This window comes from Schistocerca serialis, chromosome 8 (assembly GCF_023864345.2).
Source record: "Schistocerca serialis cubense isolate TAMUIC-IGC-003099 chromosome 8, iqSchSeri2.2, whole genome shotgun sequence".
Taxonomy (NCBI): Eukaryota; Metazoa; Arthropoda; class Insecta; order Orthoptera; family Acrididae; genus Schistocerca; species Schistocerca serialis.
Genome location: NC_064645.1, coordinates 624,282,048 through 624,308,417, shown reverse-complemented (window position 1 = coordinate 624,308,417; position 26,370 = coordinate 624,282,048). Strand labels below are relative to the sequence as shown.

General features: G+C 40.4%; 1 protein-coding gene across 1 annotated transcript in view; it reads left to right on the top strand.

The window, feature by feature from the left end:
* The first annotated feature begins 8,165 nt into the window (after nt 1-8,165).
* Nucleotides 8,166-26,370, top strand: part of LOC126416344 (centromere/kinetochore protein zw10 homolog) — a 186,028-nt gene continuing 167,823 nt past the window's right edge. The window contains exons 1-2 of the mRNA XM_050084021.1: nt 8,166-8,320; nt 20,470-20,663. Of these exons, the coding sequence (XP_049939978.1) occupies nt 8,269-8,320; nt 20,470-20,663 (246 nt within the window). The 5' untranslated portion in view covers nt 8,166-8,268. The remainder of the gene's footprint in view (nt 8,321-20,469; nt 20,664-26,370) is intronic.

Here is a 26,370-nt window from a genome sequence, read left to right as displayed (position 1 = left end):
CCCTGAGCAGCCATAACGTACGGATCTCCGTGCCGGTACATTCACAGGAGCTCAGTCCGTCAGTTCACCTGATGATGGCGACATGTATGATCGCCGAAATATTGTGCCCGTTGGACACTATAGACCGGCAGTACACCCGTGGATATTTTGATTAAAAGTACCAGTGGTTATGTGGTATGGGAGAAACCCCAACTTGGGGTTGTATAGCCTTTTCCAAAATTTCAAAGGAACTTGTTGTTAGAAAGTTTGATTCTCATTCTCTTACATGCATTTTTATTAGCTGTTAACCAAATGGATAGAGATTTTGTAGTCCAGAGCTGAAGAAATTCATTTCAGGATTGGATGCAACTTCTGATGAAACGAAATCCAACTAGTGTGCAATGATATTCAGGAAAAGATGTAAACAGGGCAGAAGAATACAAGACAGACGAATTCAGGGCAGAAGAATACAAGACAGACGAATTCAGGGCAGAAGAATACAAGACAGATGAAACCAGAACATAAGAATGCTAGAGAGACGATTACAAGAAAGAAGAAAAGAAGACAGATAATTCAAAAGAACTGGTCAAGATCCCTGAAAAGGTACAGACACTTCAATGAAGTAACAAGGAACGAAGGGTGCCTGTATGACTTGACGATTATGCAGTACTAGCCTTGCATGCTGAATCATTTTTTGATGATGTTCCTAAATGCTACGAAAATATACAAGTGGGACATGATGAACATGAATGGAGGGAAGCAATCAATGAAAAATGCTGTCATTGGAACTTAATGAGGCATGGGAATCCGGAGCAGAGACCAAGTGATAGCGAATGGGTGTTCAAAATTAAACGAAATCAAGATGGAGATATGAAAAGACAGATGGCAAAGGTTTTTAGTCAAACGATGTGCTCAGAGGAAGGGTTATGATTATGATGAAATGTACACTCCTGTTGCATATTTCGCATGTTGAGAACATTGGTGTCAATCATCATTGTAGAGGATATATTTATGTGCCATATGGATGTCAAAAATGCCTTTCTACATGGGGATGACACAGGTAGAAAGAAACAAATCATTATATTAAAGAAGGACTTGTATGGACTGAAACAAGTTCCTCATACGCCGAAAGCAACAACTGATAGTTTTGTCAAAATACTGGACTTACACAGTCAAACATAGGCAGATTTTTGTATATTGATAATTTGTAAAACAGTAGAGTGTATCTCATTTTATATGTAGATTTTATTATATTGTCTGCAAGTAACTATGATGAGGTCAACAGGATCAAAAACGATTTAGAAGATCGATTTTTCATTTGAGATATGTGTGAACGTTGATTTCGAGAGGTCAGACGACGGAAAGATTATGAGTCAACCTGTATACTTGCAATAATTGCTGGAAAATTTGAACATGAACGATTGTTACCCAATTAAGACACCAATGGAGACCAAATCCACAATGGAAAGCAGACCAGAGATGAATAATGATCAAGATTACATAGGTGAATCGAAACCATTAGAACAGTTGATGGTTATTTGATGTGTGCTGTGATTACAACACAAGATCTTAGTACAGCAGTATATTATTTCAGCAAACTCTAAATCAATGCAATGGAGAGGCACTGGAAGGGACTTAAAAGAGTAGCAAGATATATTAGATGAATGTTCAGTTTTGGTTTGTGCTATGGAAGAGGAGAAGCAGAGTTGGTTCTCAGCTATGTAGATACAGGTTTTTGGCAGTGGAGAAGATAGGAAGTCTACATATAATTAATTTGGAAAGTGCATGGAAATACTGTTTGTTGGACAATAACACGTCAAAGCTGTGTCTCCTTACCTTCAACTGAAGCTAAAAATGTAGCTTTGGTCACAGAAGCAGGTGAACTTCTATGACTATTTCAACTGGCAACTGGCGTGGGACTCTAAGTCAACTGCCCAGTAAGGATTCTTGAAGACAAACAATCTTGTATTCTTTTGCTAAAAAGGTTCGAAGAATGAAACACGATGGTATTAAATAGAATTTCGTCAAAGATAATGTGAGTAGAGAAATTATTGATGTGTGTTATATAAATACTAAGGAACAACTGGCTGATTTGTTGACTAACTCATTACCCAGTGAAAAATTTGAAAAGCTGCAAGGTTGCTTAAATGTTGTTGGGGTGGATAGAGTGTTCTTTGAATTGAGGAATAGTGTTGAGGGTTGCAATTAAAATCTCTCAACTCAATTACTTTTTAGTATGTTCCTTTTCGTTTTTAATGGCAATTCTCTATTGTTGTATGTTGTTGATATGTTGTTGTCAAGTGTTGCAGTTTCTTGTGCTTACTCAAAAGTAAATAACAGTTATCTGGAGTTCATCAAATAAATGGTCATTGTTACAAGCAAACGTATAATTTGTGTGCATAATGCCTACAGCTCTCTAAATTTATTTTATACATATTCCTACTAAGAGGTAATGCATTATAACATGAACCATTTTGTATTACCCATTAGCAAGATTTAAAAAGACACGCTAGACGTAATAGTGCAATCCATCACGGACTCTGTGACGGCCGCGGTCATGGACAAACTGCAAGAGTCTGTCGGGCGCAACAGCACCGAAATCCAGTCTCTTAAAAAGTCCCTGGCCGCACAAGAGAAAAAAGCCGCCGACCTAGAAGCTAAACTGTCTGCGGCCACCGATGAAATTGAGCAGTATCAGCGAAGGAACAGCTTGCGCTTGTTCGGGGTAGCTGAAAACGATCGTGAAAACACCGACGACCTGGCCATTAGCCTCGTGCGTGAAAAACTTGGCGTGCAGATCGACGTGGCCGATATTGACAGAAGCCACCGTGTTGGGCGCAGGATACCAGGTGCGATGAAACCCAGGCCCATAATAATTAAATTTGTGTCATACCGGAAAAGAGCTGAAGTGTTTGCTCAGAAAAGAAAACTCGCCAAGAGTGGGTTTACCCTGAGGGAAGATCTGACGCGCGAAAGACTAAAAGTTTTGAACACTGCGATCACACAGTTCGGCCTTCAAAATGTATGGACCCAGGATGGCAGGATCGTAGCCAAGACGGAAGGAGGGAGGAAAACGGTGACGAACGTGTCCGAACTGAAAGACTGAGCGAAATCTCGCGAGACACAAAGTCTCATATTTTACTCTGTCTAATATAAGTTAATTTTTATTCTTTCTTTTCATTTTTTTACGTAAATATTGCTTCGTTATTTCTATATGTACCATAAGTACTCTATTTAAAATCAGTCAATTGTTTCGCATAAATATTGCTTCTTTAGTTGCCTATCATAAGTGCTCATTTATATTCATATTGTCAGTCAAACGGGAATTAACATTCTCCATTAACAGGAATCTCCTTAAAACCGCCTTTCTATATCTGTTATTTTCATCCTCGTCACCACCACTACTACTACTACTATCTTTTTCGTAACCACTACTGCCACTTTCCATCTTTCTTTTCGCTCCCTTCTCCGATACCTCCAGCTTGTCTTTCACCTTAGCCCACAGACGCTTGAGTCAGTCACGACCTTGGACACACCTGTAAATATGTCTTCCCCCGCGAAATCCAGCTTTTGTCCCTCTTCCGGCCAGCAGGTAGACGGAGCGCGCTCGGTCCTACAGGCGGCCACAATGGGACGGACCGGTTCCGGCGGCGGGCTCTTTGTGGCCCACGCGAACGCTCAGTCGCTAACGGCTCACTTCGACGAGTTCTGTGACCTGTTCTGCCAATCGCTGTTCCATATTATCCTCGTCTCTGAAACTTGGTTGAAACCAAACATTTCTTCCGACGCTATCCGAATCACTGGTTACTCTCTCCTAAGGGCAGATCGTGAAACACGACGCGGGGGTGGTGTGGGTGCCTATATTCGCTCTGATCTGAGACCTACTATACTATGCACATCGGATGCAAAGGGCGAAGGAGAAGCAGAGTTCTTGTTTTTCGAAATAAATACATCAAATCAGAAACTGCTAATTGGAGTAATCTATAAACCTCCAAACGTCGGTGCTATGTCCTCCTTTCAGTCTGCCCTGTCCTCGCTCGTGACACAGTATGAACACTTAATCATTATGGGCGACACAAACATCGACTTACAGTTAAAATCTCCCTCTGCAGAAAAACTTAGGAGACTGTTCCACTCCAATGATATGAGTTTAACACCGCTGGACCCAACTCATCACACGCCACACAGCCATACACTCATAGATATAATAGCAACAAAGCGACCAGATAAAATAATTCGCGCCAATCAGACATCCGCTCCAGGACTCTCTGCTCATGACGTGATTTTCTTAAATTACTCAGTACATACTACCAAAGAAAAATCTCACCTGGTAACCTACAGAAGCCTAAAAAATGTTAACCATGACGCTCTTCAAAAGGATTGCTCAGACATCCCTTGGCATGATATAAGCAATGAACCGACTTTAGACGGAAAAATTCGGGAATTACGTCGCAAAATTATTGCACTGTATGATAAACATGCTCCTCAACGCACTGTCAAGGTAAAGAGAGCTCCCGCTCCGTGGCTCACCACTGCATTACGCCAGTTAATGAATGAACGTGATGCTGCACATAGGGCCTTCAAGCGTAACCCAACTCCCGAGGCGTACGAAGCTTATAGGAAACTCCGAAATAGAACCAAGCAAAGCGTGAGGAATGCCAAAATCAGGCATGCCCGCTCTGTCGTATGCGGCATATCAAAACCTGCTGCACTGTGGAAAAAGCTGCGCAGTTTCGGTATAGGGAAGCGAAGATCTGACGGTGTTTATCAAGCGTCTGCAGAAGAATTAAACGATTTCTTCTCAACAGCCGTAAACTGCCACGCAGCGACAAATTACCAGCCCCAAGATATCAATCTCTCGAGATGCAAGTTTTTCCTAAAACATGTCACTACCGGCACAGTACACAAGGCAATTATGAGAATCTCTTCCGAGGCAGTAGGAAATGATGGAGTGAGCATTGGCATGATTAAGAACGTCGTAAACACTATTACTCCAGTTATCACAGACATCTTCAACCTGTCTCTTGTCAGTAGTACATATACTACTGAGTGGAAGCAAAGCTTAATTCAACCTATACCCAAGACTGACAACCCTAAGTCGCCAGGTGACTACAGGCCGATCAGCATACTTCCTGCAATATCTAAAGCCCTAGAACACATCGTCCATGAACAGCTGACGGATTACCTCAAAACTCATAACATCCACGACAAATATCAGTCAGGTTTTCGAAAGCACCATAGTACAGCAACTGCATTAATCAAAGTAACTGATGACATTAAACATGCTATGGACAGACGTGAAGCTACCATCCTAACACTGCTTGACTTTAGCAAGGCTTTTGATACAGTTGACTTTGATATATTACTAATTAAAATGAAGCAGCTGAATTTCTCAAACAGCGCAATACACTGGTTCGACAGCTACCTCAAAAACAGAAGTCAACAAGTCATTTGTGGGTCGGAAAAGTCATCATGGAAAAACGTGCGCTCTGGAGTTCCCCAAGGCTCCGTCCTTGGTCCATTACTCTTCTCACTGTACATTAATGATATTTCTTCAGTGATTCACTCCTGCAACTACCATCTATATGCCGACAACATCCAACTGTACATAAGTGCAAGCCCCAAGAACATTGCTGACGCAGTAGCGAGTATGAACGCAGATCTTTGCTCTGTTTCTCGATGGGCACAGAACCTAGGTCTGAAACTAAACCCCAAGAAATCCCAGGTCATACTTATATCTCATCCAAAGTTAATCAGTCGGTACTTTCGCGAAACAGTCCCTCAAATACTCCTCAATGGTACCCAACTACCATACCAAAAAACAGTAAAAGACCTTGGAATAATCTTGGATGAACACCTAAACTGGGAAGAACAAACAGTCACAGCTTGCCGGAAATCGCTCTCCTCCCTACATGCAATTCAAAAATTTAGAAAAATATTTCCAACCCATGTTAAACAAAAATTAGTCCAAACACTAGTCTTGCCTAATCTTTACTACTGTGATGTAGTTCAACATGGCACAAATAATGAAAATTCGAGATGCCTCGAGCTAGTGATGAATGCTTGTGTTAGATACGTATGCAACATATGGTTGTATGATCATATCAGTCCTTCATACTCCCAGCTAGGTTGGATACGCCCACATAAGGCACGCGATCTCCACACGATGTGCTTACTTCATCGATTTCTTAGCCACTGGTGCCCCCAATACTTATCTTCTCACATTAAACACCTATCATCATTCGACAACCGCATTACCAGATCGGATACGTCTAGCATCTTGGCTGTACCTTTACATAACACAAAATCTTTCTCCGTGTCATTCTCCATCTCAGCCATATGACTATGGAACGCGCTCCCCTGTGATCTGCGTCTTATCCAAAACCACTCAACATTCAAGAGGGAACTTAAGACTTACATATTAGGGACGGTATAGCCACCATTGTTGTGCCCCCCCCCCCTCATCTTTTTCTTTCTCCTCTCCATCATAGCTTCGAATTTTACCATTCTATTTCTCTTCCTCTAACCTATCTACCTCTTCTATATCTCTTTCACCCCATTCCATCGTCTTATGTCTCTGCTTGATGAGAATAACTCAAAAGCTGCAAGAATATAACAAGAAAATTCCCAACTAGCAATAGGACTGACACTCATAAAAGAAAAAATATGTTTACTTTCATATACATAGTCATTATTATTATTATTATTATCATTATTATTATTATTTTTATTATTCTTGATTGTTATAATTATTTTTTGATTGTTATAATTATCATTGTACTACTTTTATAATCTCTATTTTTTTTCTTTAACATTAATATTGTATAACATGTTATATGTCCTAATTTTCTGTAGACACTGAAATTTGTTGAATCTGAGTATGCCTGGTTAGGTGTAAGAGAGGGCCTGAAGGCCCTAATCTTGCCAGGTAAAATAAATAAATAAATAAATAAATAAATAACTGTATTTACCATATTTGTGCTTCTTTCTTCCTCTGTATTTACAAAACTTAGAAAAAAATCACTGACAGCATGATTACGACATTAATTAACTGCTTGAAAGAGAGTTAAGTGCTAAAATTGAAAAACAAGTTACATTACAATTTTTTCAGTTGCTCATAGCAGAAAAAAAATCAACAATCAATGTGTAACTTGTGTAAAGTGTGACAACTCCGTGGAGGATGGAGTCTCCTTAGTCAAATGTACAGGTCGAGATGCCACAGGGAACTGACACCTGACTGCCGGCTCTCCTTCGTTCTACTTAGGAACATGGGAAGTCCTCTCACAAGTATGTGCACTTGTGAAAGTGTTACGAATCTGCAGACAATTTGTATTTTAATTCTAATAGTTTAAAATACATTGTGTTGTTATGATGTGATTGAAATAATAATAACTGTGACATACAGATATGCACACATTAAAATAAGTCTGAACATTATGAGTTACCTGAATTTGCCGGCCCTCTGGAGCTCCCGCCCCCGTGTAGCACAAGCCGTGCGCGCCCAGTCCCAGAAGGTCTGGGTACATTAAGTGGTGTATCGATACTGTCTACAAAATGTGTTACGAATAGAGTTGGCAATAAAGAAGTAATAAATTAAATCATCATCCCTGATGCAGCAGATTTATTGCATGAAAGGAGAGATTGTAGTAAGCGATAAACGTTTCCCCTTTATTGTTTTGGGAGTGGAACTAGCGAGAAAAAGTTTCGTAAAGCTTTGAAATTACATGTGATTCACTAAGTGCTCTCATTCCCAAATAATGGAAGAATAAAATGTTGGTAATTGCACGAGATGAGTTAGTCTCAAAACATATGCACAGACTTTAATTTTCGTAATCTTATTTTCATCCTTTAACGCAACAGTTAAAAATTCACCCAATAATTACGTGAAATACTGGAACAAAATTTTTGCCACTGAAGTCGTTGGATAGGCAACTTAGAATTGGGAAAATGAATCATAAACCGAGATAGAAATTCAGTAATGTAAATTACGTATGGCATAGATGATGTAAACAAAAGTATTAATGTATGCAAATATAATTTGCTAGATACCAGTTATTAGACGTATGTATAGGTTTCAGTGCTTGCATACAAATTTTACTTGATCCATGTTTTGCCCATACAATGTATGTCGTCTACGGATTTTTAATACACAATATACATGTTTTTTAAATCTTTGCTCGCTCCTTTGTTTACGGCATGTTTACGGTCAGACTGTCAGTGATTGTGTTGGCTAACGTGGGTGGCTAGTTGACAGGAGACGAACAACAAGCAGGCGGCAAAAAGCAACTGATGAAGATTGAGATGAGCGGAAGTTTTTTATCTGAGGTTCTCCTATCTGCAGGTATGTTTACAGTACACTGTGTTTAAGGGAACCAAAATCCTCAAATATAAATGTGTGAAACGATCAAAAGTGACATTAATAAAGGGGAGCTAAATTTATGCTCTAGAGAGAGTAAGTTGATGTCTCGCGTTAGTGTGGGGGTATAGTGTACACAAAGCTAGTGGTTAGAGACTTGACTACTATTTTATATGGGTTCTCTGAAATGACCTTTAGTTTCAAATTTTATAACGAACAGTACACGAAATAAGGCTCGAGTGTAGGCATCAGACTATGCTACAAATCAATCTTTTTCTGCAAACTTTATATCACACTCATTCACTTCTTCAACTGTCAAGTAAACTATCACTTTCCGAAGTTTACTAGACGTCAGTCTACGCTACGTATCAGTCTGTCACAGCGATGTGCAATCAATAGTTTAGGAGGAGGGGGGCGTTTTGTAACACTAGTCGCCGGAGCAGGATATCAAAGCTGATTCAGAATGAGCTTTGAATTTAGACCAGCTTTGACGACTTTACAAACACGATAGTAGGTTGACGAAACAATTGACCCATTGCAAAATCACTACAGTAATATAAATTCCCTAAATTACTATCACAGGTACAAAAAATGTACAGGATAGTAATAATTTTTATGTTAAAAGTAATTAAACTTGTCAAAAAATGTGTAATGCAGAAAGTAAAAGCAAAATAATATGGAATTCATAAAACATGAAACTGGATGGCTAGACACTAGTAACACACAGATCAAAGGTGGTAGTAAAGTAATAGAAAATTCTCATGAATTTGCAAATGTTGTAAATGATTAGTTCTGTGGCATTGTAGAGATGTTGCATCAAACTGCTCCTAAAACATCTGTAGTACACACAATTAATTACACTACAAATACAATGATATTTTCCACAATAGAGCTTTAAATCACTAGAACAGTAAAGAAATTGTAAAACAAGAAGTCTGCAGGCATAGATGAGATTTCATTCTCTGTTCCGAATGTGTGTAGAGATGGCATACAAACCCACTTAACAAATATACTAAATAAATCCTTCTATTAAAAGTATTTTCCAGAGTACCAAAAGCACTCACATGTTGTGTCATTACTAAAGAAAAGCAATGAAGAGATTATAGAAAACTGCAGGATAGTTTCATTATTGTCAGCATTTTCAAAAATAAGTGAATCAGTTGTGGAATGTAGACAGATGATGTACATTAATAAACATGACCTTTTTACTGAAGCACGGCAGAATTTCAATATCAGCCGTTACAGATTTCACAAAACTGGTACTTGAAGCTCTTGACAAGGTAGACTGTTATAAGCATACTCTTAGACCCGCCCAAGGCTTCAGCGTTTGACTACAAAAAGCAGGGCCTACTAAGCTGTCTAGAAGCCCTAAGGGGAAGGGAAATAGCAGAAGAGTGGTTCCATTCTTACCTCTGAAAAAAAAGGTGTAAAAGAATGAGATGGTATGCATGTAAGCTGGCAATAAATTTTTAGCAAAACATTTATCAGGCAAGAAACATACAAACATAGGAGTGCATCAGTGTAATTGAATCCAATTCTGTTTGTAGCATATATCAATGATTTTCTAGACAATATGAGATGTGGAGAAAAAATTTTGTTGCTGATAACAGCAGCATAATAGCCACTAATAAAACACCAGAATTCCTAATAAAGAAGGCAAAAAAATTCCCAGGGATATTTTCAGTTGGACAGTGTGCAAAGAATTATTGTTTGGCTAAAGAAAACAGCGTACACTTCAACACAGAGGGAAAAAACAAGTATGTTTCATTAAACATATGTGACCAATGTATAGATCGTGTTACAAGCACAAAGTTGTTAGGGATGCAAATTGATAGTCAGTTAAAATGAAATAAAGGTGCAAAGATACTGACAAAAGGAATATCATCAGCAAACTGAGTATCTGTCATCCACCAAGTGAGCACACATATCAAACTGTTTTGCATAGCAGGCAAAGCATTAGTAGCTATTTCTGTAACAGTTAAAATAAATAGTTGAGGAACAAGAGCCAGTTTGGACTTGCATTTGCCAAAGGAAAAAAAAAAAAAAAAAAAAAAAATAAAAAAAAAAAAAAAAAAACAGCTTCTTCTGCCAGAGAATAAAATTTGTAGGAAAATGCACAGAAGATGGAAAAGATTACTAAAATATTTATGTTTAAAAATATAGCTAAAATGTACTTTATAAGTAATGCATTCTACACAACTAAAGATTACTTACAGAGCTCAGAGTATGTGCTAATAATGAAAATGGACAACTACAACACTGTCACATTACAGTATGTTATCACAATGGGAAATACGGAAGCGTCTGATCCTGCATGTCTACTTTGACCCATGACATCACAAATATGGCGGAAATGACCATAAATCATGATTCCAATATGGCGCATATAAAGTCGTTACGTACACATTATGAGGAAGAAAATATATCGAAAAACAAACACACACACTTTCCACAAAAAGCCTAATGACACTAACGGGACAAGTGCGGGAAATGGGGTTTTTTTTTGGGGGGGGGGGAACTAAATATAAACAAATTTAGACACCCACCCCATACAAAACCACACAAAGCGACGAAAAAAACCGATATCACACAACTCCCCAAATACCAGTAAACACAATATCATCTGGAATCGGACACTTCCCTTGACCTATATAGCTCAACAGCAGTTCCCGATCCCATAAATTGGGATTGAACACTTCCCTTGACCTATGTTGCTCAAAAACATCTCCCGATACCAATACCAACATTCACAGCCACACATTTCAATAAAACACTTCCCTAGATCCCAACACACAACACATGCACTGAAAACAAAACAATAAAAACTTACCAGAAAAAAGTTTCGGCACCACAAATTAGGTTGGCCACAACAATCCCACACAGCCACGTACGCGCGCACACACACACACACACACACACACACACACACACAACACACACACACACACACACACAAATAAACCAAAAGAAAGACCCGACCTCAAGCGCCCCTCCTCCCCCCTCCCCCCCCCCCCAACCAACCCAACATCCCCCGTCATCCCAAAATAAAAAACGCCACAAACAAAAACCAAATGCAACATAAAAAAATCTCAATCACACACTACAACTCAACAAAAACTTCAACAAAATAGATCCTCCACAACTAAAACACAAACCAATACACTCCCCTCCCTCACAAACACTCTAACACGAAATAAACCACCCGCCCCACCCTGAGCCGCAGCCACCCACCCACCTACCCAAATCACCCTAACCAACCACTTGTAGCCTATCATTTTACTGACAGACCTTAAGAAAACCCGAAAAACACAATAGCCCTCAGGGACACACTTCCGCCAGCAGTACTCATCTAAATGAGACTGAAGGTTGGAAGAGCGCCTCTTCCCCCTCCCAAGAACTGACTTAACAGCCCCCCCCCATCCCCTCTATTGTATTTGTACAAGCTCCCGTCTCATAATTTTTGAACTCTAAGCTATGGTTAACTACTAAATGATGGAATCCCCTCTCACCCAACCCCCTATACGAAGAAAATGCATCTGAAGCTACTGTGGACCCCGGTCCTATGTACTCCTCAATTAACCCCACTAATTCCGTCTTAGACCTCCCTTCCACAACCCTAAAAACACATTCAGAACACCCGCCCCCCGGAACAACAGCCGCCCACACCGAGAGACCAACTACAGACTTACCCCTCCCATACTTCCTTTTCCCAAACTGCGACTCGTCCACCTTCACAACAACCCCATGGTCCCCCAGCTTACCCCTGTACTTAATGAACTCGTAACACACTTCCCGGCAAAAAGAGAACCAATCAAGCACACTCCTCTCACTCACACCAGTCTCATGCGCGCAAAAACAGTGTGGGGATCTATAACAAAAGTAATAAGTCACCAGTACAATCTCGCGCATGCCCAACCTAGACTTCTAGAACCAGGTACCGCGCCATACGGGACGCCAAATGTCGTCTTTCTGCAGCGCCACATATAACCGTCCCTGGTCCGAGACACCGGAACTTTAGCCAACTTCATTTCTTCGCCACAAATAGAGCATTTCATAACCTTGGCAATTAAACCGAAAAGCTGCAAAAACTTGATCCTTTCCAAAGGAGTGTTCCCCATCACATTCCTGAGACGCACACTGTTAATATTGTCTGTCATATCCATTCCTAAACAAAAAAAAACAACAACCGATTAATTTTACTAAAATTACCACACGACATACAGCGAACAACACTAAATTAACCTTCACACAAAACCACAAAATTGTTAACTCACTGAAACGAATTCCACTACAAACACAGCCGACGCCTGAACAGTTCTGGATAAGGAGCAAGAGAAAACTGAGCCCATTACACCACACAAATGAAAGTCCTGAACATACCACCAGAGAGCACAACAAACCACAACACGACGACATCTACAAACACGCCACACTCACAAACCAAACTCCACGCTATCATGACGTCACACACCACAACACCCTTACGTCACGTGTCAAAGCCGACGCATGGTATCTGACGCTTCTGTTGACTCTCACAATGTAATGCATTCACAAAGAAATGTGCCTAGATCTACAGTACATGGTAGTAATGTCTTGCCATTCTCCTGAGGTCAACATCTCACTCATTGTGGAGGACACTGACTACTTTCCAGATGTACTGAAACTGGACATGGAATGTTTGTGTTGCTGGAGGCCCCAGTGGGTGTCCGTGGTAAACACTGAAAAGACCAATATTTTAGAATTGTGCAGGAGAATTTGTATTTTGAAGGAATAAACTTTTCCATATGGCCCTCTGTGGATTCACCCCTTCAGACTACAGGGTTTTCCTCTCTAGACTTAATACTGTGCCAGACTTGTTTCTTATTGATTTTGTGAGGGGATTTCAATATAAACTTTCACACTCAATCCTCAGAGACAAAAATGTTAACAGGTTTACTTGACTCTTGTAAGCTGGCACAGACAACGTACTTTCTAACTTGAGTTAAGGGAAACACCACCACGATCATAACCAACATCTTCATATAAATAAGGTATTAAAATATTTATTGTAAAGTTTAAGTTCAAGTTATCACTCAGTGTTCTTTTTCAGATCTCATTAATCGTGAGTTGTGAAAGGCCTTATTTTTTTTTTCCACAACTCATGATTATGTTATCATTTTTTATGTGACACATTGCAGCTGAGACTGGTACAATAAATATTTTAAATATCTTCATAGACTGTTTTCTGTTCGATTGAAACAGCATGAGAAAAAAATTAGAAATGGTGTGTCAGATCATAATGCACAAGTAGTAAGACTGAAAAGAATCAAAGCAGAATCATATCCCAATGTGTAAACAACAAAAGATATAGCGATATGATTCCACTTGCAATTCAGACATTTACAGCTAATGTTGAAGGGCTAACTTAGCAAGAATTCTACATTACAAATGACTTGAATGACGAGTATAATACTCTTCTTCAAACCTGCACCACTTTCTTTAAAAACTCTTTTCCACTAGGAAAAAAAGAAGCAAGCTTATTACACAGTACTAATAAGCAACTGATTTGGATAACTGATGTCATTAAAATACCAAGTAAACTGGAGCTATATCATAATATGGACATTTGGAGCTCATTAACAGAATCATACCACAGACAATACTGCAATGTGCCGAGGAGGGTCATCAGACAGTGTAAAAGTTCAGTGCATTACACCAAGAGAATATAAAGGTTTCAGAACAAAATTAAAAATGTATATTCAATTGTGAAAGATTATCAGGGCATAATGTTGGTGCACAGTATATTACACTTCTCATGTGTGAGAATGAAACTATTAGTTGTGCACAATATTTAAAAATTACTTTTGTCATCAGCCGGCAAGTTAAATCAAAATTTTATTGGTACAGGTAAATACATGAAACTTTTGAAAGTTGGTGTTCCAAGATATCACATGCAAACAATCAAAGATGAACCTGAATCAATTATTACAGCATTAAAGAGTAAAAACTCCCATGGGTTTGACAAAGTTTTAAATAGGTTATAAAGATTAGAGCACCATACATTAATTCTGTAATGTGTCACCTATGCATTGTGCCTCTTAGATGTGGTCTATTTCCTAACAGATTGAAATACTCATCAATGAAATCACTTCATTAAACATATGAAAGAGATGTTATAAACAATTTTGAAAGAGATGTCACAGAAGTTAGAGAGTTGTCACACATCCTAATGCGCATGAAAATAACACCAGACACGTAGTTTGGCTTCAGGGAGGGTGTTACCACTGTGTGAGAAACTACCAGGGTTAAATGATAGGTTGAGGATGGTAGGTGTTTTCTTTTATATAACAAAAGCATTTGATTGTGTGGATCATACAATACTTCTGTTAGAACATTATGGGATTGTGGAAGAAGCTCAACAATAGTTCACTTCATCCTGGAAAGTAGGAAACAGATGATTGGCCTCCTATGTTAACAAATAAGGAAGAGATCAGAATCTGATTGGGGTCAAGCATGGGCATCCACAGAAATTTTTCGAAGGGGAGGGGGGGATGACACAAAAATTGCTAGTTTTAATGTAAATGATTTGTTGTGTCTGAAAATGTGTTGTGCCCCAAGAGCTAAATTTGAAAAGAATTACACCAAACTAATTGTATCTCAAAAGACTATAGTTGTCTACTTGGTATCTTTGGAATCTAAACATTTTAAGAGTATATGCAAAGTTCCTGTGGTCTACGGGTAGCGTCTTTGGCCAGTAATCAGAATGTACTGGGTCACAGGTTCAGACTGAGCCAGAGCTTAAATTGTGAATAAAAATCATCAGCAAAGGTGGCCAGTGACTTGTGGCATAAAAAGTTGCCCTCATTCTGTCAGCGGCCTTGTCAAACAGGGCGGAGGATTCGACAGAGCTTCATGGCATTCTCTAGCCCTTGGAGTGGAAGACAGCCCCCAAAAGGCAGAAGAATTAGCAATGAGCAATGATCAATGACATGAGAATGCAGAAGGCAATGCAAACAACTGAATTAAAGACACACGATGTGTATCCACAGGACATGTGTCCAGTAACTGGAAAAAAAGGAGAAAAGTTTCATGATCTCTCCATTGGTAAAAGATTCCAAACTACTCCCCATTTGGATCTCTGGGAGGAGGACACTGAGGAAAAGATTAAATAACTGATGAAAGGATAACATTTTGCAAGTTGGGGTATGAAATATCAGAAGTTTGACCATGGTAGGAAAGGTAGAAAATCTGAAAAGGGAGACAGGGATTTCTGGTCAGAAGAGTATAGGGTAATATCAACAGCAGCAGAAAATGGCATAATGGGAATATGATTATTTATGGATAGGAAGGTAGGGCAGAAATTGAGTTACTGTGAACATGTGGAACAATGAGGTTTGTGCTGGGCATTCAGGTCTTTTTTGCATGGTATTTCAACTGTATGACTCAAGTCTTCTTCAGGTGCTGTCTGATACTAATTTCAGTGTGACAAGAGTCTGGACTTATTCCACACAGGAATTAGTATCAGACAGCACCTGAAGAAGACAGTGAGTCATACAGTTGAAATATTGTGCAAGAAAGATGTGAATAACTGGCAGAAACATGATTTTTCAACATGACAATGCCTGACCAGGAAAGACTGAAGAATTAATGTGAAGAGTTCAGTGTTCTCATCAGAATTCTCAGCAAACCAGCACCATTAACAATAGTTCACATTACATACCAGTGTCACAAGCAGAAGATAGAGAGATAGAAAATGTATGTGAGAATATTGAAAGGGCAGTTCAATACGTAAATGGAGATGAAAATCTAATAGTAATGGGAGACTGGAATGTGGTTGTAGGGGATTGAATGGAATAAAGCTTCACTGGAGAATATTGACTTGGTAGTAGAAATGAGAGAGGAAAAAGATTGTGTTCTGCAATAAATTTTGGCTAGTAATAGCAAATACTCTGTTCAAGAATCACAAGAGGAGGAGGCATACTGAAAAAGCCAGGAGATATGGGGAGATTCCAGTTAGGATTACATCATAGTCAGGCAGAGATTCGAAAATCAGATATTGCATTGTAAGGTATGCCGAGGAGCGGATATAGACTTAGATCACAATTTAGTAATGATGAAGAGTAGGCTGAAGTTAAGAGACAAGTCAGGAAGAATCGATGTGCAAAGAAATAGGATAGAAGTACTAAGGAGTGAAGAGAAATGCTTGATGTTCTCTGAGACTGTAAATAATGCGATAATGAATTGCTCAGATGGCAGATCAGTTGAAGAGGAAAGGACATCTCTGAAAAGGTTGGTCACAGAAGTTAGGAAAAAAAACCTAGGTACAAGGAAATAACTGCAAAGAAACCATGGGTAACAGAAGAAATACTTAAGTTGGCTGACAAAAGAGGGAAGTACAAAAACTTTCGTGGAAATTCAGGCGTACAGAACTACACTCCACTTAAGAATGAAATAAATAGGAAGTGCATGGAAGCTAAGGCAAAATGGCTACATGAAAAATGTGAAGAAATGAAAAAGAAATGATTGCCAGAAGGACTGACTTATAATGTAGTCAAAGTCAAAACAACCTCCAATGAAATTAAAAGCAAGGGCAGTGACATTAAAAGTACAGTGTGAATTCTATTGTTAGCGAGAGAGCTGATAGGTGGAATGTGTACATTGATGTTCTTGATGAGAGGGATAATTTGTCCAATGACATGACAGGGGAAGCAGGAGCTGACAGGGAAGAGATAAAGTATCCAATATTAGTCAATATTTAAAGGAGCTTTGGACGACTTAAGATCAAATCAGGTAGAAGGGATAAATAACATTTTGTTGGAATTTCTGAAATCGTGGGAGAAGTGGCAACAAAATGACTATTCACGAGTGTGTAGAATGTATGAAACTGGCGATGTACTGTCAACTTTTGGAGAAACATCATCCACACAATTCTGAAGACAGCAAGAGCTCAGAAGTGTGAGAATTATCACACAATCAACTTAACAGATCATGCATACAAGTTGCTGACAAAAGTAATATACTGGAAAATGCAAAAGAAAATTAAGGATCTGTTGGATGATGACCAGTTTGGCTTTAGGAAAGGTAAAGGCACCAGAGAGGCAGCTCTGATATTGCAGTTGATAATGGAAGCAAGACTATAAAGAGACTCAAGGCATTTCACAGAATTTGTCAACCTGGAAAAAACGTTTGACAAAGTAAAATGTTACAAGATGTTTAAAATAGGGATAAGCTGTAAGGAAAGACAGGTAATATACAATATATACAAGAATGAAGAGGGAACAATAAAACTGGAAGACCAAAATGAAGTGCTTGGATTAAAAAGGGTGTGTGACAGGGATCTAGTCTTCCACTTCTGCCGTTCAATATGTACGTTGACAAAGCAATGTTCAGTGCCAGTGGATTCTGGTCCGAGCTGCTGGGGATGGCTGTCATGTGAGAGAGGTGTGCTTGCTTGTGTGTGTGTGTGTGTGTGTGTGTGTGTGTGTGTGTGTGTGTGTGTGTGTGTGTGTGTGTATATATATATACTTTTGTTACAAAGGTTTGGTCAAAAGCTAGTGTGTAAGCGTCTTTTTGTGTGGCTGTCTGCAACTCAGTGTGTGTTCTTTATGGCGAATAGCAATCTATCTTTTCTTTATACTGCTGATATAGATATCGGTGTCAGTGGCGTTGAGAACGAGCTAAAAGTAAACAAAGCTCCAGGGCCCAGTGGAATTTGGATCCTATACATAATTTGTAGCTGAGTTTCCCTTCCTTTAAGCATAATATATCACAGATTCCCCGAACAAAAAACTGTACCCAGTTTCAACAAGAAACCAGAGATCATGACCATGTACAAGAAGGGTAACAGAAGTAATCCACAAAATCACTACCCAGTATCTTTAACATCTTTTTGTTGTAGAATCTTATAATGAGCCAACCAGCTTGGATTCTGAAAACATCAGCCATGTGGATCCCAGCTTGTGCTTTTCTCACACAAAATCCTGAAAGCTATTGAGCAAGGCAGTCAAGTAGGTGCAGTATTTTTGACTTTCAAAATGTGTTTGACTCAGTACTCCACTATTGCTAATTAACAAAAGTCTGATCATACAGGCTATCAAAATGAGACATGTGACTGGATTGAGAATTTCTTGATGTAGAGGATACAGCATGCCATCTTTGAGTGTGTGTCATCAACAAATGCAGAAATAACTTCTGGCATGTCTCAGGGGATTTTATTGGGACCTTTGCAATTAATGTTGTATATTAATGACCTAGCAACAACACTAATAGTAATTTCAGACTTTTTGTATGTGGTGCTGTTATCTATATTACTGCAATATCAGTGAGTCACAAATATCTGGGTGTAACAGTTTGTGGGGATGTGATGGAACGATTATGTAGACTCAGTCGTAGGTAAAGCTGCGAACAGACTTTGGTTCATTGGTAGGATACTGAGAAAATGCAGTCAGTACTGTGTGAACACCTCACAGTGGTGAAGTAATGGGCCACCTACCTAAAAAATGTTTTTTTTCCCTTAATTATTGTGATTGTGTGGACAGCCAGGATATTAAATTCTCTGAATTTATTCTGGAGGATTGTTTTGTGGTCAGATATGCAATACATTCAACAATTGTATTCTGAAGTGTTAACAAATACACATGGTGCATTGTCCCACATCATGATGCAGTGTGATAAGACAATGGACTTTGTTAATAATGTGCCTGTATTTACCGCCCTAGACACCTTCTTCATCAAGAAAATGCCAAGGCTTATTTTGGAACATACTTTCTGATACGATCCTCTCATGTGTAATGTTTATCGACTGTGAAACAGAATAATTTTGTTGTTTAACTATTCTTGGATTTTGTTGCCTTGTCAGTTCAGGGTAAAACCTTGAGCTTTCGGTGATTACCCACATTGTCTTTATCAGGAGCAACTGACTGTCAAAACTACTGCTGAGGTGGCCTTATGTAGCCCTTAGATAGCTTCTGATTGGTCAGTAATTACATAAAGCTGTCACAGATAGTGTCACCATCATTGCGACAAATGTATCTGGTTCTCGCTGCACTGAGAGTTCACTTGCATGCACCAATAAGATTATATTCACTGTCACTGTTGGAGATTTTCTCACACATTGTTATTTCTACAACCTCTCTAATTACAGAGTCTCATTGTGTAGGATCCGGGACTTTTCCTCCCCTCCAAACAGTATTTTATGTTTGTGAGGCTGTGCTCAGCAACTACAGATATCTCCAATTCTTGATTTTTAAATAAGTCGCCGATGTTCTGTACAGCAGTCAGAAACTGGGCGAATGAACTGACCTATGTAATTTCTTTTGATTTACAAGGCATGTTATAAATCCCAGGGATCCCGAGGCCTAGACTATCCTTAACAGGATGTAGCATCTCCTTTATCTTCTTAGGGGATTGGAAAATAGATCTTATACCTCATCTTCCCAGGACTCTGCCTGTTTTGCTGGATGTAGCTCTGCAGAAAGGAAGGAATGTAAGTTGTGGTTGATCACATGGATATTCAAGCATTTTCGCATTTCCTTTTCTAGGAGAATGCTGACTTCATATCACATGACACACAGCCATTGTTTTGGAACACATACTTTAGATGATTAATTTCGAAATCAAAGTGGTCCTTGTCAGAAACAGTTTTTGCTCTGTGTATCAGTGTATTTATAGCTGCTTTCCTCTGGCACCACCAGCACAGATATAGATGTCATTTGCGGCAGCTTTACGTAATTTCAGACCAATCGGAAGTTTTTGCAGGCAGTTGCTCCTGACGAAGACGATGAAGGTAATCATCAAAAACTCTTGGTTTTACGCTGAACTGACATGGCAAGAAGTCTGAGAATGTTTCATACAACAGTGCCATTGCAAAAGACTTAATTTCAAAGAATTTGTAATTCCCAGTTCTTTTGGAACTAAATCATCTACCTTAAGACGAATATTGCTTGATTTGTATGTAAATGTATGTGTGTAGTCTTATTTGCATATGTGTACATTGTTCTTGCTAAAATATATGGAGTGTAGCCTTTTTTCATAAATGTTTTACAGTGTAATAGACGAGGAAAGCATGTAGTCTTGTGATTTATTGTGCATTAAATGAAAAATTACCAATGATATTTTGAAACTGCTATTTACTTACATTTTATTTCTGTTTACAGAGGAGGCAGAGATAAAAGACCTGAATATCAGTATTGATAATGTATCAATGAAAGTACAGGACCTGAAGACTGAAGTTAAGAAGGTCATAGAAGAAACATGTCACCTTCTCCCATCAGGAAATGAGCAACTTGTCAGTCAAGCTGAGAAACTGAAAACAAACATGAAAAATATTTATGAAAGGATTGAGAACCAGGTAAATTTGGTATGGAGTCATTGTGCTGATACTTTGACCACATCTTGACCACATGTCCCTGCTGCAGGGATGGACCTTTAACTGTCATTAGTTCAATCTTCTTCATTCTGTTCTGTGCACCACCAACCTTTCAGTTCTGCAGTGGGATAAATTTAACCTGACATCTGTTAGTTGGTAGCTTTACTTTTTGGTACTATGAGCGTAGTATTGTTCCAGTCTTAGATCCTTCTAAAGAATCTTTTGAAGGAGAGGGTGCTTAAAACAACACTGTTGGTATAATTGAAGTCTTTATTCAAAAGTACCAGAGGCCCAAGCACAACTATCCCACTGTTTCATGAGCTGGAGGACTCGTGTGGCTCTGCCAGGAGCGAGTCCTCCATTGTGTCCTTCAGTTGTCAAATGAGTTGAAATGCTTTCCTTTGAGATTTTTTTAGTGGACCACATATATGGAAGTCACATGGCAACAAGTGTGGGCTGTAGACTGGATGCTTGAGCTGCTCCCACTTGGACTTGGCCATTACACTGTGTGTGATCTTGAAGACGTGTGGACGCGCATTATCATGGAGCAGAATCACTCCCCCGTGAGCAGTGCAGGCCGTTTGCAATTGATGGACTTGTATAGGCAACGAAGTGCCTCACAGTATATGTCACTATTAATGGGTTGCATATGCTTCAGGATTTCGATGAGTGTAGGACATTAGACAAAAAACCTTGAGCATTACCATGCCTGCTGAGGGCACAGATTTGAATTTTCTAGGGGGATGTGCTGATGCCTGCTTCCATTACATGCATGTCTCACTGCGGTACCCCAAAGCGGCATATTGAATTTCAACCGTTGTGGTTGTTACAACGTTTCATACCTTTTCATTTGAACACACTATGTAATACAGGATTTTCTCACTGACTACTCCAGAAATTTCTTTTCCTACTCTTGATTGTCTCTAATAACTTCAGTTCTTCTGCTACTCTTTTGAATATTGCCCAATTTCTTATTTTTCTTTCAATTTAGACCACATGTTTTCCTTAAGACTATATTCTAACTATTGCCTTTTGCTTCTTGCTGTGTCCACATTTCAGTGCCATATGTGGCTACAAAAGGAGAAAATATAAAAATGCAGTAAATGAAGCAGGCAAAAAGGAATACAAACGTCTCAAAAATGAGATCGACAGGAAGTGCAAAATGGCTAAGCAGGGATGGCTAGAGGACAAATGTAAGGATGTAGAGGCTTATCTTACTAGGGGTATGATAGATACAGCCTACAGGAAAATTAAAGAGACCTTTGGAGAAAAGACAGCCGCTTGTATGAATATCAAGAGCTCAGATGGAAACCCAGTTGTAAGCAAAGAGGGGAAAGCAGAAAGGTGGAAGGAGTATATAGAGGGTCTATACAAGGGCGATGTACTTGATGACAATATTATGGAAATGGAAGAGGATGTAGATGAAGATGAAATGGGAGATACAATACTGCGTGAAGAGTTTGACAGAGCACTGAAAGACCTGAGTCGAAACAAGGCCCCGGGAGTAGACAACATTCCATTAGAACTACTGATGGTCTCGGGAGAGCCAGTCATGACAAAACTCTACCATCTGGTGAGCAAGATGTACGAGACAGGCGAAATACCCTTAGACTTCAAGAAGAATATAATAATTCCAATTCCAAAGATAGCAGGTGATGACAGATGTGAAAATTACCGAACTATCAGTTTAATAAGTCACAGCTGCAAAATACTAATGCGAATTATTTACAGACGAATGGAAAAACTGGTAGAAGCCGACCTCGGGGAAGATTCCGTAGAAATGTTGGCACACATGAGCCAATACTGACCTTACGACTTATCCTAGAAGAAAGATTAAGGAAAGGCAAACCTACGTTTCTAGCATTTGTAGACTTAGAGAAAGATTTTGACAATGTTGACTGGAATACTCTCTTTCAAATTCTAAAGGTGGCAGGGGTAAAATACAGGGAGCGAAAGGCTATTTACAATTTGTACAGAAACCAGATGGCAGTTATAAGAGTCGAGGGGCATGAAAGGGAAGCAGCAGTTGGGAAGGGAGTGAGACAGGGTTGTAGCCTCTCCCTGATGTTATTCAATCTGTACATTGAGCAAGCAGTAAAGGAAGCAAAAGAAAAATTTGGAGTAGGTATTAAAATCCATGGAGAAGAAATAAAAACTTTGAGGTTCACTGATGACATTGTAATTCTATCAGAGACAGCAAAGGACTTGGAAGAGCAGTTGAATGGAATGGACAGTGTCTTGAAAGGAGGATATAAGATGAACATCAACAAAAGCAAAACTAGGATCATGGAATGTAGTTGAGTTAACTCGGGTGATGCTGAGGGAATTAGATTAGGAAATGAGACACTTAAAGTAGTAAATGAGTTTTGCTATTTGGGGAGCAAAATAACTGATGATGGTCGAAGTAGAGAGGATATAAAATGTAGACTGGCAATGGTAAGGAATGCGTTTCTGAAGAAGAGGAATTTGTTAACATCGAGTATTGATTTAAGTGTCAGGAAGTCATTTCTGAAAGTATTTGTATGGAGTGTAGCCATGTATGGACGTGAAACATGGACAGTAAATAGTTTGGACAGGAAGAGAATAGAAGCTTTCGAAATTTGGTGCTACAGAAGAATGCTGAAGATTAGATGGGTAGATCATGTAACTAATGAGGAGGTATTGAATAGAATAGGGGACAGGAGGAGTTTGTGGCACAACTTGACAAGAAGAAGGGAGCGGTTGGTAGGGCATGTTCTGAGGCATCAAGGGATCACAAATTTAGCACTGGAAGGCAGTGTGGAGGGTAAAAATCGTATAGGTAGACCAAGAGATGAATACATAAGCAGATTCAGGAGGATGTAGGATGCAGTAAGTACTGGGAGATGAAGAAGCTTGCACAGGATAGAGTAGCATGGAGAGCCGCATCAAACCAGCCTCAGGACTGAAGACCACAACAACAACAACAACATGTCCCTATACGATGCTGGCTGGTCGTACAAGGGCTACTCTCAAGATCCTCCCCCCCCCCCCCCTCCCTAAAGTGGTGTTCTTTCACTCCCCCCACCCCCAACATGCACATCATCCTATCCCTATACCATCCCCATACCACATCTTACCTCTCCCTCCTCCCTGTGCAGTTCCCACTGTCACTATCTTGCCACAATGATCCACTCATGTAGCTCCTCCTACTCCTATCCTGTCATAGGCTTTCCTACACATAAGAGGCTGGGATATCTGTCTAATTAGCCATGGCACACACCATCTCTGCTGCAAGCAATGCACAGCTTATTACATTCAAATGATTACCAACCAGCTGTCGACAAGGACAGGCCACTGCCTAACTGTTGCCAAGAATAAAGTTGACCACCTGGCGGCTCAACATGCAGCTGACCCCAGTGCTCAATTTCAATGGGTGTTTCACAACCTGGGCCATCTGGATCTTTTCCTCTGTCCACAGCTTGTCTGAACTATCAGATGGGAGTTATCTTTGCAAAAATCCTTTGCTACTGTAACCACATGGTCTCAGTCTCTGCTAACCTCCCTCCCCCCACCCCCCCTGCGGTTCCATGGGTTAGAATAGGACCGAGGTATTCCTGCCTGTCATAGGAGGTGACTGAAAGGAGTCTCTCACGTTTCAGCCTTCATGTGATGGTCCCCTGTCAGGTTTGGCCTCCATCTTTCTAAATTTTTCCGAAGAGCGGGCCAATTGGTGAAGGGTGCCTCACATGGTGCATCATGTCCATTTGCATTGAGAGTTTTAGCTCACTTTCTTGTCATCGCATTGCAGTCCTGCTTATTCTCCATCTCTTGGGTGAGGAGACCTTCCTGGATGTGTGTTCCACTGTGCACTATGCAGTGCCGCTTTGTGCACCAACAATGACCATGGACTTCTTAGCACCTCATATCCAGCATGGTAGCCAGTCCGTTGTGGTGGGACCACCATGTACCCTGTTGGTTGTGGTCCCCTGAGAACACAGGGATTGCTCTGCTGATGCCTGCACCATTAACTCCCCACATATGCCATGGAGTATATCCTGCCAGGTGGCCCTTGCTGAGGCTGGGTGGCACCCATGGGGAGGACCCCTGGTGGGAGTGGGAGGCATCAGGGCAGATGACACGCCATGAAGTGTAGTACGTCATCTCTTGCTGGTGGTCCGCCGCCAGCAGTTTCTAAGCAGGCAAAGTCTAACTTGAATGCTAAGAAATGTAACCCCAAATCGTTCCTTTCCCTTGCCACACCATGAGAGGAACGCCAGGCTAAGGATGGCAGTGAAGCTTATTCGCCCCAGTACCTCGTATGTACGAGAGTTAATGGGGAATCTTTCATGTCCATGAAGCCTCAGTTTTTTGTGGAGCATATGGAGGACAAGTTTGGGGAGGTGGAGGGCTTGTCAAAAATGCAGTCTGGGTCAGTCTTGATAAAAACAGCATCCTCTGCCCAGTCACGGGCATTACTCGCTTGTGACAAGTTTGGGGATGTTTCTGTTACCATCACACCCCATTAGAGCTTCAATATGGCCCAGGGTATTATATTACCCAGGGACATTCTTTTGCAGTCTGACGATGAACTGTGCGTCAATTTATAGTGGCAAGGTGTTTTATTTTGCCCAGCGCGTCCATCAGGGTCCAAGGGATAATCAGGTTGCCATCGGTGCCTTCATCTTGGCCTTGGAGGGTGACACATTGCCTGAAAAGGTCAAGGTTGTGGTCTACCACTGTGACATCAAGCCATAGATCCCTCCCCCAGTGCAGTGCTTTAAGTGCTGGAAGTTCGGCCGTATGTCTTCCCGCTGTACTTCCAGTGTCACATGTCGAGATCTTGGACGTCCTGCTAGTAAGGTGTCCCTTGGGTCACTGCCTTCCCAGGTTTCTGCTAGTGGGAAAGATGACACCCACCAGTGGCTGAAGAGCTCAAAAGCAGCTGGTTGTAGGGCTTGGTGCTCATTCTCAGTCCCAGAGGCTGGATCAATGAAGTCCTCCCAGCCAGGGAAACCCAAGGAGCAGCAATAGAAATCCAAAAAGAAGGTCCCCCAAGACCAAGGGAATTGTGGTGGCACCCAAATCACTGCTACCTACAAGCTCTGCGTCTGCTGATGAGGTGGAGATTCTGTTGTCTGCTGAGCACCTAGATGTCACTGGACCCACACACACAGTGGATATAGACTGCTCAGGCAAAAAGTTGGGGGCAGCAGGTGACCCTGAGGCATAAACAGCCTCACTGAATGTTCCATGCCTTCCCAGTCTTACGATGACATCATCCTCCAGTGGATTTGCGGTGGCTTTTTCCACCACCTGCCTGAGCCACAGCAACTGTTAAGCTTCACATGTGCTTTCTGCATTGCCCACCAGGAAGCCTGGTTCCCAGCAATGTGGATGCCGGGCCCTCCGCGGCTATAAGGAATACTACAGGAACTTTAATGACTATAATCTAGTGTCAGGTGGAGTTTGCGTTTATGTCCTAAACTCAGTCTGTAGTGAACCTGTGCCCCTTCAAACCCCTCTTGAAGCTGCAGTTGTCAGAATAAGGATGACACAGGAAATAACTGTCTGCAATGTCTATCTTTCTCCAGATTGTGCAGTATCCCTGAATGTATTAACTGCACTGATTGATCAACTCCCTAACCTTTCTTACTTTTGGGAGATTTTAATGCCCTTAACCCCTTGTGGGGTGGCACTGTGCTTACTGGCCGAGGCAGAGATGTCGAAA